The sequence below is a fragment of the Rhopalosiphum padi genome, chromosome 2 (assembly GCF_020882245.1).
Source record: "Rhopalosiphum padi isolate XX-2018 chromosome 2, ASM2088224v1, whole genome shotgun sequence".
Taxonomy (NCBI): domain Eukaryota; kingdom Metazoa; phylum Arthropoda; class Insecta; order Hemiptera; family Aphididae; genus Rhopalosiphum; species Rhopalosiphum padi.
In genome coordinates this window covers 91,347,083-91,373,580 of record NC_083598.1, presented here as the reverse complement: position 1 = coordinate 91,373,580, position 26,498 = coordinate 91,347,083, and the positions used below count along the sequence as shown (strand labels likewise).

Here is a 26,498-nt window from a genome sequence, read left to right as displayed (position 1 = left end):
ATAGCACTGAATGGTTGTGGCAGAAGTGCGTTTTCTTTCACTTTACCAACATAGATTAATACTCTATGATCGCTAATCGATGAGGGACTATAGCTAGTGACAACTACTGAGTAGTGACTAGTGGCTACTATATGGCCCTATGGGTGTAAACGTCGCGAATACCGAACGCTCTAAAAACGAAACACGGTGCCTTAGGAAACCGTTGCCAACGTCGGGACGGACACCGCCGCTTGCGCGCGCGCGCTTGCGCCCGATCCCAACATCCGTTCGGTCGTACGAATCCATTATGGCGTATTACGCACACACGACGGGCCGCCACCGATATCCGCGTGCGTGGTGAAACAGCGAACCTGGTGTGGTCGAGATCGCGCGCGCGCGCGCGTGCTTGTGTGTCGAGTTCGGTCCTCGTTTTTGTTTTTTCCACACATTTCCCTCTCCCGTCCGCTCCCCACCCCAAATCACCATCGCCGCGTTACGCACACGCACACGCATACAACACACGCGCGAGGCGCGTATTTCCATCGTACGGGTTCCGAATCGGTTTTAAGGTGTGCGTGTTGCGAGTGCGCGCATGTGTGTGTGTGTGTGTGTGTGTGTTGTGTGTAAGTGTGGCGTGCGCTAGCCGCTAGTGCCAATGTGAGTGTGATCCGCGTGCGTGCGCGTGTGTACGTGTTGTGTTGCCCAAACGGACGAAAATAATATCGTCGTGTAGATCTGCCGCTGTGGTGGTGTCGTAGTAGTCGAAAAAGAAACGCGTCCGTCTCGCCGTCCGCGCACCACACCGGGCGTTTTTCGAAAACGGGTCCGGACATCGCAACACCGACGATAACACCACCGACGTTTAATACCTAAACATTGTTGTTATTATTATTATTATTACTATTATTATATATATTAATACTTTAATCGAGCCGACCAGCAGCAGCGCAGTGCACACACGTCGTCTGTGATAATAACAATATCATTGTGTGTGTGTATATATATATATATAATAACATACACGGTAGGATAATAATAATAGTATTAATAATCACAATAATAATATTAATATCATCTCGTGTGTACATGCCGCCGCCGTCGTACGCGCAATAAATAAATATTAAATAGTCGATTTATTATAATTTTGTCGTCGTGATATCAGATATTTTTTTACTATAATATTCTTTGCTGTTCGTGAACAACGACCGCGACCGACCGACTAAGAACCGTTGTGTGTGCATCGCTATCGGCGCCGTCGTCGAATTTTTCCACTCGTCGCGATGCCGCGGATCCAGTAGAACGGCGCATCGGACGCGCAGATCCACCGCAGTACAACAGTATCCGGCGTACCGAGTTTCGCGTTTCGGACCGATCATCGTCACTCCCCGGCGCGGTGCACCCGTACCCATATCATTATCAGTATCACCGTCGTCATCGTCATCATCATCACCACCTCCGCCGACGACGTCCGATCCCGGCGCCCCGCCGCCCGTCCGTGAAAACGTGTGAAAGACCAAAGGCCGCGGCGCGCACTAACCGCCGCCACTACACGTCGTCATGTCCGTCAGCCAACAGTTTTGCCTGCGATGGAACAACCACCAAAGGACACTGATTTCGGTGTTCGACAGCCTCCTGGAGAGCGGAACGCTCGTGGATTGCACGCTGGCCGCCGAGGGACGGTATCTAAAAGCTCACAAAGTCGTGTTGTCCGCCTGCAGTCCGTACTTGGGGGTAAGTGTAGTACTTGCAATATTTGACAATAATAATGGCAACAACAGCCAGCCCAATGGTGACTGTATAAATAATAAAGTATAGCAAATATTTGGGCTATCTATACGGTACGACGTGTTATTATTATTGATTATGTTCGTCGATACAAATCAATAGGATTTTTTCGGTGTTTTCCCTCAATTTTCTTACGACATTTGAGTCGACGACGCGGTTAAATACCGTCTTTAATAGGTACTCTATAATTTCATATTATCGTAATAATATTTTATTGATTAGTAATCGCGACCAGGATCTTACGACGTTCGGATTTTAATTATTTTGTGTATATATATATATATATATATATTTTTTTTAGGGCATTTCCGTTTTGTTTTGGCCTACTTACGCGTGTGTATTTGTTGTACGGTGTCTGCACATGATTTTCACCAGGCGGTATGAAAACCAGTTCCACACCCCTTCACTTTTTTTCATTCCTTTTTCCTGTCCCGTTATTCGCACACACAATGCAATGACAAAGGAAATTTCTCTTTTTTTCTCTCTTCTTTCGCGTATAGATCGAATTCTCTGCAATAATTGGCAAATATGTTATTGCCAACGGACGATGATAATAATAATAATAATATTAACGAATTAATACACACGCACACATATACACGCGTACACACGCATAAATATATATATATATTATTATTCATTTAAAATTAAATTAATCACAAGTAGGCATGCATATAATTTTTTTTTCTTAAGGTAGATAGGTAGGTAGCATACTTTTTTTCATTATTATTCCAATGACACGTTAGAATTGAATATGAATTTATATATGTGCTTTAATTTATTGATAATATGTTTTTACTTTGACTTTAAATATTGTGGAATTGATAGCAAGTCGGTAACCGAGTACTTGATTGTGAAAACATTAAATACTAATGTATTGGGATTTAATTTTACATTTCCATAAAATATCATTGCTGTTTTAAAAAATGTCCATGTTCATTACCTATGTATGTAACATTATTTAATATAGGTAGATATTTTATGATAATATATACATTTTTGATGACTAAACATATTATTTAGGTAGCTAGGTAAGAATTACAATTTATTATAAACTTTGTATGTTCTTAAGTGTTTAGTAAGTTTTAAAACTAAGTAATTATATCAGTTATATCAATTTAGTTACTTATACAAATGAGTAGATTACCTATTTGATACAGTTTAATTATTACATACTAACAAATATGAAATAATTAGGTTTACAAATTTATAATGCAGAAGTATACAATTAGGCATAACATATGAAACATAGTTAATCAGATTAAAATGGTTAAATTATATTTTTACATAAATTCTGGATAATATCATCTAAATAATTCAAAATATAAAGAATAGCATTATTGATCTTTCTTTTTTTAATTCTTCCATTAATTTCCTTTCTCCTTTTTTTAAACTTGCTTCCTAAAATATTTTTAACAGAGCCCTACCTTTTAGACATACCTTTCTGATTTCACTTTCTTGAAAGCCCTCCACAATTTCTGCTTTCATATTCATACCAGTACATTCTCTTTGAATAGTTTTATTAAGCGCCTAGTTAAATTTTCCATATGAACCTTCTAATGTGGTAGTGTACCTATTATTCAAGTAGGATAGGATTTTACATTTTAACGAGTTATAAGATTTAGTTAGAGTTTTGAGTCATTCAAAATCAATTAATGGTACTTGGATTATTTCAACTACTATAATACGGACATAATAACAAAAATCAGTACTACCATTATTTTTATAATTTATTAATAGACTTAAGTTTTATACATACAATATTTCAGTTTAAAAGATAATAAGAATTAAGTTTCTGACCTAAGTTAAATATATAAAATAATTTTAAAATTAATTTTAGAGGTAAAATGTATACAATTTCAAAATATCATATTATTGTTGTTGCTAATAATTCATATTTAATTCAATTAAATTAATTGAAAATATCTATAACATTATTTATATTTAATAATAACATCATATTTTATAGTACCTAGTCAGTAACCTAACCTAAAAGAGTGGTCTCGGTGTGACCCAGGTACAAAGTGGTACCTAGGTAGATCTGATATTGCAGTAGCCTCAATAAGCTGGATGATTATCACATAGAAAATAGAAATTTAAATAATTATGTTTAGGCCAACCTTGAAGTACCCAATAAATGGATCAATATTTAGAATTACACTTGACTAGTTAATTGGAGATCTAGATAAATATATTTACTTTGTATTAATTAAATAGTACATTTATATACAATCATTTGAGGCAGATGCCTTACATTATAACAAATGTTATTCATTATCTAATTTGACTATATTGTTATTCTTATATACATAGGCACTTAATTCTACATAAATATACAAAGTGAAAGTTATTCCGAAATAATTAATGATGTACAATTTTAAGCATTAGAAATTCCTTAAACACTTAAAGTACCTAGATAGTTGAAAAATATAAATTAATTTCCTGTTCTGATTTCTTTACTAAAGAAAATTGGAAAACCTCAAAATACTCTTTATTCCATTCAGTGTAAATTAGTCTCTAATACTAAGTACTGATAGTTTATAAATATTATAAACTATTAGTAGCCATTATTAGTATTATTTCATTAAAGAAATAATAATATAATATTATTATGCTTATTAAAAAGACGCCATACCCGTATGTGTTGTCTCTATCTTACATCATAACAAATTTGCGGTCAGCAGAACACATTTTGTGATGTTAACTTTATTGTAAGAGTACATTTACCTATTGCAACTACCCATTACAACTTTAAAATGTTCATAACTCACTTTAAAATGATAATATCAACCAAAACATATATCATTTTCTAGGTAATATTCTTACCTTTAAATTTGATAATAGGTAAATTTACTCTAATATTAAAGCTAACGTCACAAAATGTGTTATGTTATATATTAGTATATAAGACAGAGATAAAACATGCAGGTATGGTGTCCTCTTAAAAATTTGGTACACATAATAATTATATGTTTTAAATAATATTTATGTACTAAGATTATAATAATTTTGTTTAAAAACAATTTGAGCTATCTTTTAGTACCTATGTTGTTATGATAAATTGATCCTAAATAATTTCAATGACTATCACCTGTTTGAATAATATGTTTTCTGATACATTTGGTTTTTAATTTTTGTTTTTATTAAGAAACTAATTGAAAACATATACTTGATAAAATATTTTCTCTATCGCCTAGTTAAATTTATGAGATTACTGATTATGTATTATAGTAGATACTTACCTACTTAATAAATATTTGTGACAATAAATTCTATGATAAAAACTAATATTTTTATAACAACATTTTTTGATTTACTAAGATTTTTGAAATTTATAATTATATAGCTAAATTTAGAAGATATATTTATAAAGACTTATTGTAGATTAAACTTGTACCTACATATTTTACACCTAAAACTTGAATAATGAATAATATATTAAAATAAAAGTTAATATTATTTTTTCATTTTGTTTAAGGTTTTATTAAGTCAACATCAAGAAAAACATCCAATTTTAATTTTGAAAGATATCAAGTTTCAAGAATTAAAGTCAATGTTAGATTATATGTATCGAGGTGAAGTTAATATTTCCCAAGAAGAACTCGGTACCTTTTTGAAAGCTGCTGAATCTCTTCAAATCAAAGGTTTGACAGAAAGTGCTGGTATTGGAGTTCGAGATACCTCAGATTTTGAAGACCCCGTATCTAAACGTTTTGACCATAGAAAACAACCACCTTCTTTATCATCAGTTAGTTCTAATTCACCCACCATTTGGAGCCAAAATGAAACTGTACGTACATATTCACGACCAAGAGAGGGTAGTTTATCTCCAACTAGCAAGAAGCGAAAATTACAAAGAACAAATGGATCAGATGATCATCATCCAGATAATGGTGATGATAGTATGACTGAATCTGAACCTCAAGGGATAGAAAAATCGCCAACTAATAATAATAACATCCCTTCTTCAGTCAGTAAGGTAATCAAAGCAGAACCTTATCGTAAATCATGTTCACCAGACAAAGAAGTGTTAAAGGCAACTGAAAATCAGCTAATTAAACCAAAAGTAGAATCAATTTCTGGTGATCGACAAGAATGTTTGACAGAAATGTCATATGATGATAGTGTAGAAGATATGGCTTTAGAAGAGGAAGAAGAAGAATTTGATGAAAATGAATTATCACAGCCCGGAACTTCACAAGGGGACACCAATCACACCGGTAAATAATTTAAAACAAATAATATTTTTAGGTATATATTGAAAATATTTTATTTATGTATACCTAAATGTAGTTTTTTATTTGTTTGTTTGAGACATAAAATATTGTTACTTTAATTTCTATTAAAACGTATCTAAAGGATACATTCAGAATATGTCATCTAAGGATGTATATGTAGATTTTTAAATAATAACCTTGACAGTTTATTTTATATATTTACTTATCTTTCGGTGTTTTTATTTTTATTTCAGCAGTGCCTCAAACAAATTCATGGCAATTAGACACAACTAATCAAGATAGCACCAGTACTGTTAATACACCAATGGACTGTAAAGGTAAGATTTGTATTTATATTCTTTGTAAAAATAAGCATACCATAAATAATTAAATTTCAAATGGATAAAATAAAATAATTAATTTTAGAATTAAATGTGTATCCATTATGCATGAATAAGGGACAGAAAAAATTATTTTTATTGTATGGATGAGGTACATGTAAATTTGTATTTTTTTCAAAAGTACCCATTAACAAAGAAAAAAATATTTATCTAATTGAATGACAAACATTTCATTGCGTTATTAAAAAATATATATTGATTTTAAATTAGTATAATAAACATTAAACACCTACTTAAAAAAAATATATTAATGATACATTTTAATAGTTATATTATTAAGTTTAAATATTTTACAAATCAAAATTTCAATAAATTAAAATTGCATTTGTTTATATGTCATATAAAATATACATTTATTTAAATATGATCTCAATAAATTTACTTTATATTAAATAAATTTTTGTTTAGTTTTTTATATACCCATATTAAAATAATATTTCATAATCAAAGTATACATATATGTATTTTTGAGAATTTTACATTATACTTTCCAAGTTGGTTAACAAAAAATTTTCTACTAACATACTGTATTACAATTTGCATGATTTTATGAGTACCTATGGTTTATTTTATTTGCATGTATCCAAGCTTGGTTTTGAGGTTGCTTTTTTATAGAAATGTATATATTTGCTTCAATTTATTTATTATTTCTTAGATCATTGTATTTTAGCGAAAAATGAAATTACAGGTAAACATAAGTAAGTTTATTTAAATTAATTATATTATATCTTGCGCTCTTCACCATTATATGATAAATGAAGGTTATCTAGCGCGATTATGTATATTACATTAAAATCTGACAATTTATTTTAATAACGATGTGAAGATTTCCTCTGAGAATTTGACCAGATTACTAGCATTTCTTATCTTATACACTGTTTAAATATAGACAAGATTATGATTTAAATTGTATTACAAACAGATCTACTATGTGTGATTAAAGTCCAACTAAATATTAACGACTGATGGATAATAGGAAATAATATCTACTAATGTGTTTTATTAGTTTTATTATTATATAAGATTTAATTTTAGTCACGTGGACTACAAGTTATAAGATATAATATATTATAAATTGTATTGTAAAATGTTACTGTGAATTATAATGTGAACTTATAAATTCAATACAAACAAAATAACTAAATAGGTTTTAATGTATTGGAGCATTTTTTTATTCACCACAAACTTATGGCATAATGGAATAATCTTATTCTTTGTAAATTCTATCTAGTTAAAATATAAAAAAAAACAGTCATAGGAATCAATATATAATAATTCAAGATAAAAATTGTTTAATAAAATTCTTTGTTTTTGTTTTTGTTTTTTTTTTTTTTTTTTTTTTAATGAGCAACTACGTTTTTTCTAACACCACTTGCTATACAGGATATAATAAAACATTTCTTATCTTTGGCCTTTCTTAGATATCTTATTACAGGTTTATCATTGACCATTTGACTAGCACAAAGTTTGTTTCTTATAACCATTATAAATGTTAGGTAGTGAAATATATATTACAGCTATTTATTATTTGTAATTTTAAAAAAAAACATACATATATCTATAGACATCTATGATGAATAATAAATTTTAATATTTGGAAAGATGATATAACACATGTTAAATATAATTAATTATTATTTTAACTTATTTCTTTATTTGATAAATCTTTCTTGTTTTTCCAAAAGATTAAAAATTTCTATTATGTAAACATATTATATATATAGGTTGTTCTCTCTAAATCTAAACAATTAACAAAAATAATTCTTATTACATTTAATTTTGAAATAGTTAAAAAAAACTTTTTTTAAATAAATATCAATTAATATTATTAATACTCAATATATTTCTATAAGTTATTAGTTTACCTAGCCTATAGACAACGTCAAACTCTGTTCATTTCAATTCTTCAGCTAGAATGTTTGCTATTTAATCTTCAATGTTTCCTTTAGGTTAATTTAGGTTTTAAAATTGCAGACTTGTATTTTATTTTTGAGGGTTGATTAAAGTATTTTTTTTTAAATAAATACTTGTTTTCTTTTAGTGAAAAACAATTGGTTTATGGTTGTTTTTACCCCCTTGTGAAACTTTAACTAATTAATATAGACTATTGATTAAATTTACCACATAAATGAACTGGTAATACTCATTGAAATATTATAAACTCAATATTTTATTTAAAGATTAATATTCAAAGACATATTAATTGTATAACTTTTTTTAATTATAATAAAAAAAAAAAAACTATTTTAAATATTTTTATCAAATTTAGTTTTTCTTTGTGTAAGACATTATTTGGCATAACATTGTAAACTTTTCATAGAGTTCTTTTACCTGTATTAATATTAAAATTATTGATTATTAACATTTAATTGTATAATTAATTAATTAAATTAAATAATTATTTCAATATATATACAAAAACTATATGCTTAATAATCACCAAATAATATTTTTATCAAAAACACTACATACATATTTCAATATAATTGAATAAAATTAATTTTTCTTTTTTAAAAGTTAAATTTATTTCAGAGGGTGCAATAATAAAAACATTTATTCTATTTTCTACAATGTAGAATAAAGTAAAAACTCTGAAATCATTTACTCATTGTGATATTATTATTGAAAATAAGGTAGCATTACATATTATAGCAATTATAGAAAATAACATCATCTGTCTTATTGTTAGAAGATTTTTTGTTATTTATTAACATCAATAATAACAACTCTTCAAAAATAAAAATATTTGAAAAAGCTTCTGATAAAAACAGATTTTGTTATTCATAATTTTTATAATAAATTATGTTATCTTAATTTCAAAAATGTAATGTAAGTTTTTAATTATATATTGTACGTCATGTGTAAGGCTAGAAAAAACATTGTATTAATGTGCCATTTTCAATATTTATTTATTTTTACTTATTGATACTTTTATGGAGGTATATTTCTTTTCAACCTGCTATAAGCTAAAATATTTTTAGTAAGTCTGTACTTAAATTAGATGGGTTGATGGTATGTTATAGAATGGATTAGCAATTGGCTAGATCCAAGGTTGGGTCTTCCCAATACTTTGGTGTTGGAGCTGACTATGCAACACGGGCCACTTACTATATAATTAATTTTAAAGCTTATATTATTAATGTTTTTTTATTTATTTCAATACTTAATAGTTAAAAATTGATGTAATTAATAAACAAAATATAAATATAAATAACTATTAAGTTTATAAGATATAAATATTATCATATTCAATTCAATCATATAAATGAGAAATTATAATAAAAGCTAACAACTTGTATGCAATTGTTATTTTTTTTTACAATTTACAAGTATAAATATTTATATTTCAATAAAATAATACGTTTTATACGCAAATATTCATAATATGTCTTAAATTTAGATGGAATTGCATTGGCTATTAATTTATGAGTTATGACATTTTCTGTATGGGTTAAAAGATAATCAATCTAAACACACATATATAGTTTTTCTTACAAAATAAAAGTACTGATTTCATTCATAGACTAAGCTATGAACTAACTGAAATATGGTAGGGATTGTAGGCGAGGTTCGGCAAGGAGAAGTGCAAGAATATCCCGTTTTTGTGGAAATGCTGTATCTTTCTATCGAGAGATAGACTATAGAAATGAGTTATAAAAAAAATGTATGTTTATTATTTCACTTTTAAAATAGTCATAAATCGTAGTTAAAAATATTTCAAATTTGTTAAGAAAAAGCTGCTTCTAACTTTCCAAGTCTAAAAATTGATATAAAATTAATGCTAAATTCTAGATTGAGTATTTAATAAATTAATTAACTCATTACTTATTTTTGGAACTAATGTTAATTTAATATATTATTTTTATTATTTATATATTTTTAATACATTAAAATTAAGTAAAATTTTAATAAGATTAAATTATTTATTTAAGATATAGGTATTAGATATCATGACAAAATTGTACAATTTTAAATGTAGAATTGTTAATATTCAGTACCAATTTGCAATTATAATAAATTTATATCTCATTTATAGTAATATAAATATAATAGCTTAAAAAGAATCATTTTTCAAAAGTTATAAAATATCACAATTATTAAAGTATTATAATACAAAAATATAATCATGACACAAAATGATGATACAACCTCATAAAATGACTCAAGAATTACTCTTCGATTCAACTCTGGATTTCTCCCTTTAATAAATGAGGTTTAAGAGTATGATACTATGATGGAAACTTAATTTCCCTTTATATATTCCCCATAAGCATTACTATGCCTCAAAAATGAAAACATTGCTCCGAGCTTACAAAATTATAGAAATTAATTTATTAGGTAGGTATTTTTGTTCTACTTTGAAAATTTCAAATGTTATCTTTTAACCAAGTCAATAAAGTTAATTTTTGACTTATTAATAAATAAAGTTAAAATTTATATTAAAATATACTTAAATTATTATTATAATTAATAAAGCAAAATTAAATAATTATTTGATAATCATTAACTAAACTCGAATTACTTAATTTTTATCAACTTAACTTAGAGGATGTCGCACCTGCAAGTGTTGTCTCTGTCTTATACACGTACGACGTAGTAAATTTCAGTTCACCAGTTTCAATAGTATGCTTTTAGTTTTGATATTAGAGTAAATTGACCTATTATCAAACTTTTAGGTAAGAACATTATCTGTTCTCTCATTGGATTTTAAAAAAAATTTTTTTAGGTGAGTTATATGAGTAGGAAAAATACTAATATTTAAAAATGCTCATAATTCACTTAAAAATTAAAATATTGTAAAAAACCAACAAAAGAACACAGATAATAGTCTTACCTGAAAGTTTAATAATAGGTCAATTGACTTCTAATATTAAAACTAAAAGCACACTATTGAAACTGGGAATGGAAATATATTACTATGTCGTAGGTGTATAAGACAGAGACAACACATGCAGATGCGACATCCTCTTATACATTTGTGAAATTGCCCAACCTTACTATTTGTTTATATCTATGTTATATAATTATTTCGGTGGTTTGTGTTTTATTATATAGGCTTTGTTTATTAATTTTATTCTATTTTTTTTATTTGATAAAAGGAACAAGCATTTATATCTTTAATGATTTGTAAGAAAAATTATATTGAAATGTTAAGATTGAGAAATATTTATACATTTATAGTAATTTTAAACTATCATCACAGTAACCATTAGCGTGTTACTTCTTGAAAATAAATACACAAAATAAATTAAAAAAATAACTTATAATAAATGTATATTTTAGTCCTAAACCATAATTAAGAAATATATTTTGTATTACCTACGCTATTATTGATTTGTATGAAGTCATTCATTTTGTATTATTTGTTTATTTGTGTAAAAACAAATTCAGAACTACTGTATATATCCTAAATTATTTTCCTAACTAATAATGGGCATGGATGTACTAACTGGGTCCGGTTAGATTACAAACCAATTTTTTTTTTTATTATTATGATTATTATTATTCTGGAAACTCTATGTGGTATGTGTGTTGTGTGTGCTTTCCTTAGCAATAAGCTGTACGAGGTGCGGCCGTCATTACAAATTGAAGAGCTCATTGTTGAACCATCAGCGCTGGGAATGCGGTAAAGAGCCGCAATTCAAATGCTACATGTGCTCGTATAAAGCAAAACAGAAAGCTCACTTGTTGACGCACATGAAGTACAGGCATAAAACTGATAACATCAAAACTGAATATTTTTATTAGCATTATATATTATATTTAAACAATTTTATATCTTCTGTATTCAGGAAAAAATGCTCCAATATTTTTTTTTTTTTTTGATGGGAGTAGGATATTAATTATATTAATATTTGTCATCATTACTGTGTTTATTAAAATAGACTGAATTTTCATAAATAGCAATAAACATTAATGTACAAATTCAAGACAAGTCTCGTGTATATATATATATATATACATATATATATAATATATGTATGTGTGTGTGTTTAGTTAAAATTTGTGGAATAGACTATTGTTTATTGAATAGGTAATGTAAATTATAAATTTTATTTTTTTCCTTCTATGTTTTATGATTAAAGGGCTGTGTTTTGTAATCTTATTTATATAATAGTTATGTTAATTATTTTTTATCTTAATTCTAACAATATGTATATTCACTTTAAATAGTACATTAAACATAAAATAGTTAAAATATTATAAAATTTAAAAAAAAAATTATACTTTAATATTGTTAATTATTTGTATGTCTTTAAATGTCAATTTGCTAAGTCTTATGGTACTTTTTGATTAAATGTTATTACTTTCGTTTTAATTGTCCGTTTATTAAACTAAAATAGTATTATTCTGCTACCTAATAGTTGATTGCAATTCGAAAGAAAATATGTAATTATTAGCCATTACTCATTAGTTTTATTACTTATAACCTACATTTATTTCTGATGTTCTGTATTTGTCTGTACATGTTACTAAACCATATAAGGTTAAAATACCTTAACATTGTGATTAACAATTCAAAAAGATATTGTAGGACCACAGGAGAAAGCCCATTCATACCTTATGAATTTCAATTAGATTTAAGACTTTCATTTAAAAATGTCCACTCTTGATAAATATAAAATATTACCATCAGACATTTTCAATATCATATTATATCTATTATGATTTCCTGTGTTTTAACTAATTGTTTAGTAAAAAAAGAAAATGTTCTATTTTTTTTAACTATCTACATATTTGGTAATTAGCATGTTATTAACATATATAATTGTTATTTAAATTCACTCCAACAATTTGCGACCTGTTGAATAATAATTCTATACACAATACTCTTTTACAAAGTGTAACTAAGATAAACCTTATCTTAAACAAACATCATTAAGTCTTATCCTCATGAGTGTTGAGAGTGTACATTTCACTATGTTCATTTGGTTAAATTATTTTTACTTAAAACTATAATAAGTTCTAAAATGTCATCTTTTGAAATATATTTAGATCTACGTAAATTAACATTTTATGTATTCATTGTTTTTATATTGGTCTATCACTATTTCATCGTGAGATTTGTGTCCGAAGTATGATAGTGCGTAAGTCATGAAAAATAATATATAATAACTAATATTAATGTTGCTGCGCTTGGATTGGTTTAACATATCTTCTATACTGTCTTCTATTATACTTTCATATATGCATATATATATATTTATATGTACAAAATAATTGTTATGTATTAATAAATAAATAAATATATATATATGCATACATTATATAATTATTAATATTTAATTAATGTTCTATTAGGCTATTGGCTTTTTTAAAAATAAATTATCATTGCTGTTAGAATGTTTAACGCCACGCCAAAATACTCATATATTAACACATACAAGTAATTAGCATCATGTTAAAACAAATTAATTGTTTTATATGTAAGTTAATGTTTCTGGTGTCAGTTAATTTATAAACTATTAGGTACGTAATTTTAACTTTTGCAAACATAAGAATTACTTGGACTTTTTATACTGTTATTCTATTGATTACACCAAATTGGTTAGAAATATAAAAACTTTTACTACATTGAATTTGATTGAAAATATAACTATCTAAATGTATTTAAATAAATAAAAACATAAAAAATTTCTATTTTTCATGTATTTCAATCAAGAAGGGACATATCATAAAAAAAAAATTAATGTCATCGGAAGTTGTTTTTCCCTCCTTTTGATTTATTGTCTAAATTTTTCTGTCATGTTTGTTATTCGGATCCTTTACAGAAATAATAAAAAGATGGCAGGATGGAGGTGAAAACTGGGATGGATATCCTCCTGCTCAACGTTCTCTTGTGCCGCTTTTCAATTCATTTGGCCCAAATGGCCCAATGTCTGCCATAAATTTCAAATTCACTAACTACTACAACAACTGTAAGTTTGATCCAACTTCACCCAATGACACACTACAAATCAGTAATGCAAGTTCACCAAGCACAAGTGGTGGAGTAGAATGCCCACGTTGCGGAAGGCATTACAAACTAAAAAGCTCATTACGCAATCATCAAAAATGGGAATGTGGAAAAGACCCACAATTTCAATGTCCGTTTTGCAATTACCGAGCTAAACAAAAGATGCATGTTGCTCGACATATTGAACGTATGCATAGAGAAAAATGCTCAGAAGAATTTCAAAATATAACTGGACAAACTACGACAGCTGCAACAACGGCAGCAGCTGTAGGAGATATTAACTCATAAGTACAAACTTTATAATCAAACTAAAGTGCCGTAATGTTCACATATTGACTGGTCATATTGTTCAAGTCCGTGTAAATGAAATTGGTTTTTATACATGCAAATATCAAAATATATGTTTTTTAATATTTTTTTAGACCTTAGTTATTAAGTGTTAAACGTGCCAATGAAGTATACAGTTGTTTACATTGTGTACACAAATTATTTATTGTATCGTAGTAAATTAAGTTAAGAGTTAGACGTATAACATCTGGCGATTTTAATTAGTCCAATTGACTTCAATAAGTAATAATTACTATTTACATTTCACTTTTGATTTACACTAGATATCTCATTCCCAAATAATCTTTTTACTACTGCATGATTTTGTGTATAGTACATACAAACAGTTATATATATGTATAGTATGTGCGTTTGTTTTTAAACATAAATAAACACAATTTGTGTGTTTTATATAATATATAAATATAAATTTATATTATAAAAAATTAAAAATACTTATTTCCACTTTAGCCCATAATGGGAATATCATTTTTAAATTATTTAATAATAGTACTCCAACTGTGATATAATTCATTTTGTTTGTTGGCCTAGTCGATTTGTATGTTAGCTTGTTGGATTGTTAAAATCGCCATTAATTATGCTATTTATTTGAAATAAGTCATGTTTTGCAACGAATTGTTATTATGTACATAGTTATATGTTATCCTAATTAGTGTCCTCGGCCAATCTCCACTAATGTATTAAAAACATTCTATATTATGATAATACCTACCGTAATATGTATATAGTGTTGATATATATTCGTATAATATTAGTTGGACACAATTATGCCAAAAAATGAAACTGAAAACAATTTATAATCAAAACATTTTGTATTGCCCAATCAAATTATTTTTAAACCAACTTTAAGAAGTCTGATTTTAAGAATGTTTAAAATATATTTTTGTATTGATCAATGTTGATTGCCAGTCGGCAGAAACCATGTGATAATCGTGCCTTTTTGTCTGTACTGTTTTATTTGCATTTATTTTGTTTGTTTTACAAAAACATTATTTTAATTTAAGATGCTTAACAAACCTTTTTATTTATATAATCTTCTATTTTTCCCCACCAAAAAGTGCCATTTTTAAAAAAAAAATACTTCTTTTAGATTATTTAATATTTATTTTCACCTTCCATTTACTTGTTTTGCCATATTATATTAAAAATATTTTTTTTTTATTCTAATGGAAATATTTTTATTACAAACATGTATAAAACTATTGTTAGTGTATAAATGGATTATTATATATTTATTGTGTTAATAATACAAATTTAAAATCTTAGTCGATGCACATAAAATCAAATATTCGTAATGTGTCATACTAATTTGTTAATAAGTATTATTTATTAAGTTAAGCACTTCGTTTTTTTTTTTATTTAGTTATTAATTGAATTTATATTTATTTCAATCATTATTATCCTCATTAGTTTATTTAATTTCATTTTTGTTTCGTATTATTAATTCTTTTATTGTTTCCCATTAAGCCCCATATATTATCATGTATTACTTCATTAATTATCACATGAGTATTTATGTTTACATCCATTGCTTTTTATTGTATTATTTTTATTAAAACAAAAAACATGAAATTTTTTAACAAATTTATAAGTTTTTTTTTTTAGTGTTGATATTAATATTGTGTGTGTATATATATATATATATATACATATATATATATTAGGCTACCTTTCTTCGTCCTTATGAACGTATATGGTGTATCATTCATTGTTGCTTGCTCTGCTATGGGGTGTTTCAAAAGTTTGGTTTTGTCATGTCCAAAGGGTGATATGTTTATTATCATATTTTTGTAAGTGTCAATGTACTAACTTGGGAATCAATTTATATAAATTTAAATTTCATATTTGCTTTGGATTATATATTATATTCATATGAACATGCGCTTAGTTACGTGTAAGTACTGTCATCAAGTAAGTATTAATTTTGTTTTATTACCCGTGAAATTAATGAAAATATGTATTTATTTAATAATGTATACTTAAGTATACATAATATATAATAGCAAGACTACTATGGGTTGTTCGCGCATGCTTTGTGGTTGCTCCTAATTAAATTTTTTTTATATACATTCGAGTTGTGCCTGCACTCTGGGTCACGTTGGACTAACTAATCAAGGGGCATAATATATATATTTTTTAAATTGTCCATGTACGTACGCGTCATTGCGTATGTTTACTATATTTTTTTGGATTTTGGATTAGACGAAAAACGGTTTTTCGTGTTCATCATTCCTCCCTTTGTGCGAAATTTTTTTTTTACGAATTAGATTTAAATTACAGCACGTTTTTAGAGTTAAACAGCAATCGGTGTGGAGCACAGCTCGATCTATATTGTAGGCATAATTGCAATTTATTATTTCCTACAGACTTCATGTTTGCCATCACCGGCACCACTCTCGATAACTCGACGACTGTGCGTTACGAGTGTCCGAAATGTAGCCGAACATACAAATGGAGGAGCTCGCTTAAGAGTCATCTGCAAAACGAATGCGGCAAAGAACCCCGATGCTTGTGTCCTCATTGTCCATACAGGTGCAAGGTTCGGTCCAATCTGTTAAAGCACGTGCGCAATTATCACAAACCTCCAACATCTGTAGTACAAAACTCGGTGTTTGAAGACCCTAAAGTCGCACACCAATAATAGAAGAATGCTCAATTATTATTATTATTATTATTATTATTATATTACTATGATAAATATATATATATATTTTTTTTTTATCGTTTACGATCTTTTAGTGCCAAATTTTACTATTATATTTTAAGTTTGTCTGATACTAAGATAATTTGATATTTTGTATGTATAATGTTTATTTTTGTTATAGTCAACAAATATTACAAATTATCTACTTAATGAATAATCTATTTTTTGGGACTGAACTTAATGATTACGTGTCGACAGATCTTACTTTTTTTATTGCGTGTTATTATGATTTTTAGACTATAGATTTTTAGTGTTTTTTTTTTAAAAAAAACTGGGTTTGTACAAACTATATTTGACCATATTATATTATATTGGAGTCTTACTTAAGCTTTATACTCATTTATGTTTTGATACTTAAGTATTGTTCAAAATATATATTTTATTCAAATATGCTACGTACCTATTCAATAATGGGTATATCATTTCTATAAAATTGTATTGTTTATTAGAATACTCTTTCCTTTAATTGTTCCATAACTCTTAGAAACACAAAATTATAAGGTAAGTATTTGTGTTACTTGATGTTTTGTTTTAGATATTCTTGTGTTTTACTAGATGAGAAGTTTTGTGTTCATTTTTAGTTGCGTTTTATTTATTATTATTATTTTTTTTTTTTGTATACTTTTATTTTAGTCTAACCATCCGTAGTAAGTACAATTTTATTCCGACTGAATAGTCACGAGATTCAATACTTCTACACGTAAGTAATATATTGTATTATGACTACATACTTAAGTCTTCAATGAAGATTTTCATGGTTAAAATAAAAATCGAAAAAATTAATAGTTTTAATTAAGCATATTAGGAAAGTATAAAGATCAAATAAAGTATTGACTACTGTAGGATAAGGTAATAATCGCTATTTATGTTTTTAAAGTGGTTATTAATTTTAATTTTATTACCAATAATACATTATATATATGATGATACCGTGTAATTATAGAGTGTAGGAAACTATTGGTAATAGACCAATTGTAAATTTATTTTAAATGGTTCTATTTTTTACTTATTTGGTTTAATTCGTATTTTATATTACTAAATATATCGATATCATCAAGTTATTCTTTATTTTTATCAAAGCTCTAGAACAAAAATTAATTCATTTTCTTCTAAATTCTCCAAAAAAAATAAGAGGATGTCTCACCTGTCATTATAGTTGGTTTTTTTTCAAATTGACAACATTTCAAATTTGCGTCCAAGAGTTCCAATTTTATGTGGTTAGCTTTAATGTGAGAATGAATTTGTCTAATATCAGACTTAAAAGTCGTAACATTATCTGTGTTCTTTCGTAAGTTTTTAACGTTATTTTAATCTTTAAGCTAGTAAAATATTAAAATTTGAAATGCTCATAATTCAATATACTCATTTAAATTTAATCTAATAAAAGACAACACAAAATTGGAACTACTATACGTACATTTGGATATGTTATGCGTTAGTAAGATGGAGACAACATATGCAGGAATGATGTCATTTTAGTCTTTTTCACAAAAAAAAAATTTTAATTTTTGATTTAAATGGTTAAAAAAAAATAATTGACTTGTGGACGTTTTACTCACCACTCACTAATTATAACCTCAAAAAGCAAAATAATATTTGGAGGGCCTAATTTATTTATTAATTATAGTACCTATAGTAGTATACCTATATCTATCAATATTAAAGTAAAAATATGATTTTTATAATTGTATTTTATTCTAACATATTGAACCTTGGGGATAAATTTAGTTTAGATTTATCTTAAGACAATACAATCCAATCTGTCGAAAATTAATGACGTGTACAAGGCAAAATAAATAAATGCTCATCATCAATTTATTTATATTTACATAGTTAGTTTAAACTCTGGAGTATGGACTCAATAAATCATTAAATTTATTTATTAGGTATCCTATCAAAGTTTATTAAAAATATATTATTTGAACAGTTGATTTTAGCGATACCTGCAAGTGTAAAATATTTGTTAACACGAATTGTTATACAATGCGCGGTACCATACATAAAAAAACTAAATCTAATCAATTAAATATATTTCGCTACTGATATTTATAGCAAATAGTGCAAAATTGCAGTATGGACATTTATATTTATTTACATTACTATATAAATAAGTGTTTTTTTTAAATATGATCAATTTACTATCATCGAATAATTGTATTAATTATATTAATTTCTATACATATATATTATTTAAAATCATACTTAAAGTTGATATACGACCTTTCTAAAATAATTTTAACTTCAAAAGAAACATTACCTATTTATAATTGTATTATCATATTACATGGATTAAAACAAATCCTTCAATTAAATTAGAGTAATGATAGGTAATTTCATGTCATATACTCATATATATATACAGATAGTGAACAGACAGTAATATTTAAACCTAATTTTCTTAATATTAGAATATTTCACTCAATTAGAGGCATTTACGTCAAATTATTGAAATATTTGACTTGGGAGTATTACCTATTAGTTAAAATAATCCGTGTTTGAATGGTTTGGTGGGTGTCGGATGAAATGCATGAACGTTCTCGTACGCGAATATTCTTTGTTAGGCACGTGAAGAGACTGTTACACCACATTTCTAAAATGTTATTGGTAGGTAGATACTTGCATTCCATTTTTTCATAAAAAATTTAAAATTGAACTACAATCCACATGGGTTGCAGTTATGATGCTCATTTTTTCGTTGTCTTGTTTAAATGTTTTTGTATAAATATATTTGTACTTAAAATATCTATATAATATTCATGTATGGCCGCGATATTATAACGTGAGATTTACCTGCCGTACCGATGGTTTCAGATCCGGACTTGCTGACCGAGAAGTTCGAGTGTAAGCTCTGCGGCAAAGTGTACCAGTGGAAGCAGAGCTTGAAGAGACACATTCGAGAGGACCGCTGTGATAAGGGTCCCCAACATGCATGTCCCCGCTGCGGGATGAGTTTCAAGCACACCAGCCGTCTGAACAAGCACGTCATACTGTGTCCGCATATCGTGTTCGACGACAGTCCGTCATCCTCGGCGTCTACATCCGCGGCCACGTCCACCGTGCAGCGCATACTCAAACTGCCGCCGCCGTGCCCTGACGCCTTGCCCATCACCGCCGTGTCCACATCCACCACCTCGACGTCGTCACCGTCCCAGACGATACTGGTGTTGCACTTGAAAAACCAGAATTTGGCCCAAAATTGGAATTCTAAAATCCAGAAACTGGGAAATTAAAAATAAAAACGTATTTCTTATTTAAAATCATTCATTCATGTGTGCGCGCGTGTGTGTGTGTGGCCCGTCAAATTTGTGTATTTAATTCGAAAAGGGTTTTTTTTTCGACCTTTTAATCGTATATTATTATTATTATTATTATTATTATATTAGGTATATTATTGACCGCACTGGTTATTATAATATTGAAAGTCTTACATCTCGAAAGGCCCATATTATTATAAACAGAGAGTATGATATATGAAAAGCGAGAACTCGCCTTAAGATAAAAACTTATATCATACACAGCATAATTATTTCATAATTCAATTTATCATTATTATTATATTATGATATGTATTATTTTTACTAGTCAAATATGGAACAACGAAATCTAGTCTATTTTTTTTGTTTTTCGTGCAATTTATATATTCGTGCAAATCATGTTTTATTTTTTATTATTCGTAGCGTGTGTGTGTTTAACGAATACCGGTTTTTATTTTTTATTTTACTTAGTTTTATTATATAGGTACTCGGGTTATTGTACCGCGGAATATTTCTAGACATCGAATACATTAGAGTCATTAGTTAGTAAGATTGAATGTAAGACCAAAGTTCTCTCCTATCAACAAAATAATATACGGTAAAGAGCGATATCTTTCTATTTATATCAATATTTTTATTACATTCGTCTAAATTGAAATGTGTCTAGTCAAAAATAGTTATTTATTTTAATTTTATATTAATATTATTCGTGTACATTATATAAAATACATTTTTTTTCTCCAAAAATATAACAAAAGATTTGCCAAACGTATATAAACCTATTTTATTGATAGTTGAAACTTGTAATTATAACAATAGGTATAGTCAACAATTGAACAATATTGTATTAGACATATATTAAGTGACGTAAGAGAGCATTTTATCATTGCAATATATTGTTGATGGGTTCGTACAACACAATATTAAATTTAGTGGGTTCGATTAAATGCGTTCGATTGCATTTTATGTTACCAAACATACCGATTGAAATTGGATCATAATATTAATATTGGATCTAACAGGTATATACTAAAGTCCGACACGAATTTACTTTTTAAGATAATTGTCACATACTTGTAAATTGTATTTTGATTTTGATTTTTCGATTCTAATTTTCAAAAACGCACAAAACAAATATATACTGTGGAAAAATTATGATTATTTAAAATTTATAAACAAAATGTTGTGTGCTGTGTGTAAATGTACAATCAATACGTAATTTAACAATGATCCTTTCAAGTTTTTCTATAACGATTACACAATCTTAGGTTATTTAGGTAATGCAAATACAATAATTTTGTTCGTTTATCACCGTGTACTGCAATATAGCCGCTATAATATCGTTACATTTCCAACAAACTTAAGACGAAAATATTCAGCGTCAATCATAAATTATAGTTTATGATTTACTCAAAATTCGATTCAATATTCATTAGATAATAATCTATGTGTGAATTCATAAATCTTAACATTGTGACAAATGTGTAGATATACGTATACCACAATTCAGTAGCGGTTTTCGGGTCGATTGTTTGAAGTGGAGCCACCCACATATATCTATAGTATCTACTGGGCAAACGCTTTCGGCAATAGTGCAAAATAAAATGAGCGCCATCTAATAAAGTTATTTTATATATTTGTATGCCTCGATTTACGCCACTAGTTTTGTAACAAGTCTTGACACGAACAAACGCATTTTCAAACTCAATCCTGCACTTTGTCACATTGACTATTCGTCGTTTTCTGGCGGAAAATTAAATATCCTCTCGTATTTTTCACATTTTCTTTTTTTTTACTGTTAAAAACGACCACAACATAATACTAAAACTATATTGTGTTAAAATCCATACTTAATAGTTTGTATACGTACATGTGACACTTACACACAACTACTGTAATGAAAATTTTGTATGTAAAAAATATTTATTTTGTTTTTATAACTAACCCATATTATGGATAAAGTATAGTCATTTATTTGTATTTGTATTTTTTTTTTTTTAATTTTAATTATTATTTAGTGCAATGAAATTGAGTTCCTTGATTAGTCATGACCTTTATATATAAATTTAAAAAAAAATACTACTTACATAATTATGTAAGTATAATACCTCTACTTAACGTGGTGGTCTATGAATCTAGTCAGGTACGAGCACAAAAAAATTAATATTACTATACTCGTGTATTATTACAATGTATATGATGTGTATTTATAAAAATTATACATAAATGATTAACAAGTTTCCTTGTTTCATTTTGTTTTCTAGTCAATTTTATCACTTAATAATAATTATTGTCATCGATACCTAAATAATATAAATTAAATTATAATAATAGGTATTATATCATATTCGTGTATAATACATTTTTTGGTGTGCTGTTCATGTTCCGTTGGACATGGCAATATTATTAATTATTATTATATATATTATATTATGTGTACATACTACATATATATTCTTCAATTATTAATTTTATACAATCGTAATAATGCGCACAATATATATATATACATGTGTGTGTGTGCGTGTGTAAAAAAACAAACTATGTAATTATATTCAGATCGAACAGTAACAAATAATAAGTTCACATGGTCTACCTAATTTAATTTTGCGTCGGTATTGGACTAAAATATTGATTGTTAAACGCAGGTTATTGCTTAAACTAAAAATGCAACTATTAATATTGATAATATTATATTTTTAAAAGTGATTATAATAACCATCGATGGTCACAAATTATTTCATACGCTGAGCAGGTATATATTGTAGAAAAAATATGCGGAACAAAAGAACGACAAAAAAATATACATAAAATATATTCACTAGATACTATTCTAATTATAATTGTACCTACCTGATGAACTAAAAATACGCATTTAGTTTTGGTCTGCGATTTGTAACATCACGACAATCGGCCAACCATCATACTTAACTTATCTCGACATCTCGCATATTATAACCTAATAATTTAATACTTATACTTAATAGTTAATACCATTCACTTATCTATACATAAATGCCACTACCAGAGCAACTGATATGACGCAAAACCCAAACCGGCGTATATACAAATTTAAAATATTTTTCAGCCGTTTTGGTGCAGAAAATGATTGATTAATGTTTTTGAAAATATTTTTTATTGTTATAATTATTTAAGATTTTTACTTTTTTAAATAACAGCATACATATTTAATTTCATATTCTGGAGCAAACTATTTTTTGTTGTATTTCGATACTTTAAAATAGAAATTCGGACGAGTTGTACATATTTAAAATTTAGATGAGCGGAGTAGCAGATCAAAATTTTAAGGGGTATACCCATATCATTTCACTCCGCACATTTATACTTTAATACTTATAAAGTTATAACTCATAAACTACTCGTTCGAATTTCGTTTTTCATTTATCAAAATAATCCAAAAAAAAATATTCTTCAGAATATACAATTAAAAATTTCCTATGTTGTGATTCGAATAAGAAAATACTTAAAAATTATAATGATAAAAAATATTAAAAGTATAATTTTTTTCAAAACCGTTAATAGATTTTGAAGTCATGAGTTGTTCGATAAATGAATCATCCGGTAAAAAAATATTAAATATTAAATCATACTAACTACTCTTCGACAGAGCAGATAATACGTCATGGAAAGTTATGGAAAATGCTGTAACCAAGTACATCAGCCCGGGCTTGTCCGTCTCTTATTTATATTATAATACTAACGCTTCTCTTTGGTTATAATCATATTATTACAATAAAATATCTATATTATTTCGGTGGATCAACACCTAAATACTGGACCAAATTATGTTTACCTAACGCTAATCGCCACTGTGTTTTGTTTCAGGGCGTTTGCAACACATTTGGATTGCCAAATGTCCGTATTGCCGAATGATTATCTGTACTGAGTTAGAAAACCATTTGGGTTCTTGTGGCGTGTTCGGCACGCTTAAGACATACGTGGAGGCCAGAAGAACACGACCTTAAATTACGTCTGGCATCGCAATATTCTATGCACATTAAAACCTCTTCCAAATAGCAGACTTTTTGAAACAAATTTCAAATTTAATCCTCTGAATAGTGGACATCATATCAGCGACCGAGAGTGTCCTGTATTTAGAGGTTTTTATATATAATACAATCTATACTTCAACATAATATACAGTATAGTTTCCTTGATACCTATAATCTATATAGTAATATATTTGCTGCTGGGTTGAGGCCGTTGAGGGTTGTACTACAATAAGCTAATGTATATTTACTTAGGTATTTTTCTGTTATTTGTTTTTATCGCTATGCAAATACGCCATTGAGTAGGTAGGATGGTATCAAAATAATGTATAATATTATGCCGTGATACACAAGTCCTTGTTTAAGATATGTATGTGTACCATCTTACCTATTTATTTTAATGAATATAATATGTTATACCTATGTAACAATAAAACATAATGATATTATATTTATTAGATTATAAGTCAAATATTATATTACCTACTTATAACTCTGTATAATAACGTATAACTGGTGCAGTATGTGATGTCGCAGCTGCAGTACTTGAATAATTGCTGCAGCTAACTAATGCAGGTGGGTAATATTATTTCATATTATTATATTATTATCATTATTATTATTACGTTGTTTTGTGTATTTTGTCGCTTTTTTAACGATACCGTTGTAGGTATACATTTTATTGTTCGGTGTTTTTTTTTTAAATATTATATTGTTGTTGTTGAGATCATAATGACACATTTGCTTGACCCTCGATTTCTGTTTTCTCATTAGTTTAAGTCACCATCACTACCTTCTCTCTTTTCTCTTACATTACTCTCCGCTCTTCATCTATAGTCTGTACTCTGTACCGCATAAACATTAGATATACAATATTATAATACTATAAAATAATAGCCAGCTGTTGTAGTACGCATATTATAATTTCATTTCGGTATTTTTTTTCCAGACGACAAATGTTGGTCGTGCAAAACGTGCAGTAAATGGTACAAACACAGAGATTCCTTGCGCCGACACATCAGAGACGAATGCGGAAAGATGCCCCGCCACCAGTGCCACATTTGTCAGGCGTACTTTTACCATAGACACAACTTGAAGACCCATTCTATGAGCAAACATCACATTTTGATTTGAAAGCGTTTAGTGATTACCTATATTATAATTTATATTATTATGCTCATTACTCAAACTTTTATATTATGTATGTTATTGTGTTATTATTTAAACTACCGCCCAAACAACATATTTATGTACGTATTACATGTATTATAAATAATTATGTGTACCTAGTTTAAATAAGTACCAATGACTCCGAGTATATTCATATATAATATTATTTTCAGACTGTGTAATAAACATACCATTTACGTATTATATTACTATTAATTACCTAAACTTGTCTTGAGTCATCAGACATATGGCGAAGAGCTACTGCGGCTTGCAGTATACTTTTTTATATAATATCGAATCCGCACTTAGTTTACCATATATATTTATATCTATCCATTCTATCCCAATTATTAAACTATATAAATAACAGTCTTGTTAAGTATTCGAATACTTGTATTTAAATTTTATTATGACAAATACTGTAAAAGTAATTATCTAATATCTTGTATCTATTAATGTATTATATTTATTAACTTAAACATTTATAAATAGGTAAGTTTAAATAGCTATCTATTTGCAAATAATATTAATTATATAATAATTATCAATAAAATTAAATATTTCAATATAAAATTTAGTGTGAAATATAAAAAAAGTATTTGTTTAAGTATTTTGAATACTTTTAACAAGTATTTGTATTTATATTCACTTTTAAAATGGTGTAAGTATTTGA

General features: G+C 27.4%; 1 protein-coding gene across 11 annotated transcripts; it reads left to right on the top strand.

Moving 5' to 3' along the window:
- The first annotated feature begins 314 nt into the window (after positions 1-314).
- LOC132920678 (longitudinals lacking protein, isoforms A/B/D/L-like) lies at positions 315-26,029 on the top strand. 11 transcript variants are annotated; one of them, XM_060983243.1, is made up of 4 exons: positions 315-1,710; positions 5,243-5,984; positions 6,239-6,319; positions 20,203-22,882. In XM_060983243.1, exons 1-4 carry the CDS (start codon positions 1,537-1,539, stop codon positions 20,619-20,621), a joined length of 1,416 nt encoding a protein of 471 aa, XP_060839226.1. In that variant the 5' UTR covers positions 315-1,536; the 3' UTR covers positions 20,622-22,882. The 11 variants fall into 11 exon arrangements, with proteins under 11 accessions (XP_060839226.1, XP_060839228.1, XP_060839230.1 ...); XM_060983245.1 differs by lacking the exon at positions 20,203-22,882 and adding an exon at positions 17,054-17,779; XM_060983247.1 differs by lacking the exon at positions 20,203-22,882 and adding an exon at positions 11,934-13,470 and having other exon boundaries at positions 316-1,710.
- Positions 26,030-26,498: the final 469 nt, after the last annotated feature.

Excerpts from the sequence above, each read along its gene's own strand:
- LOC132920678 (XM_060983239.1), top strand. The coding sequence starts at position 1,537 with ATGTCCGTCAGCCAACAGTTTTGCCTGCGATGGAACAACCACCAAAGG. Across the intron at positions 5,985-6,235 it reads AGGGGACACCAATCACACCG|CAGTGCCTCAAACAAATTCA; the intron begins GTAAATAATTTA and ends TTTTTATTTCAG. Across the intron at positions 6,320-14,154 it reads TACACCAATGGACTGTAAAG|AAATAATAAAAAGATGGCAG; the intron begins GTAAGATTTGTA and ends GATCCTTTACAG.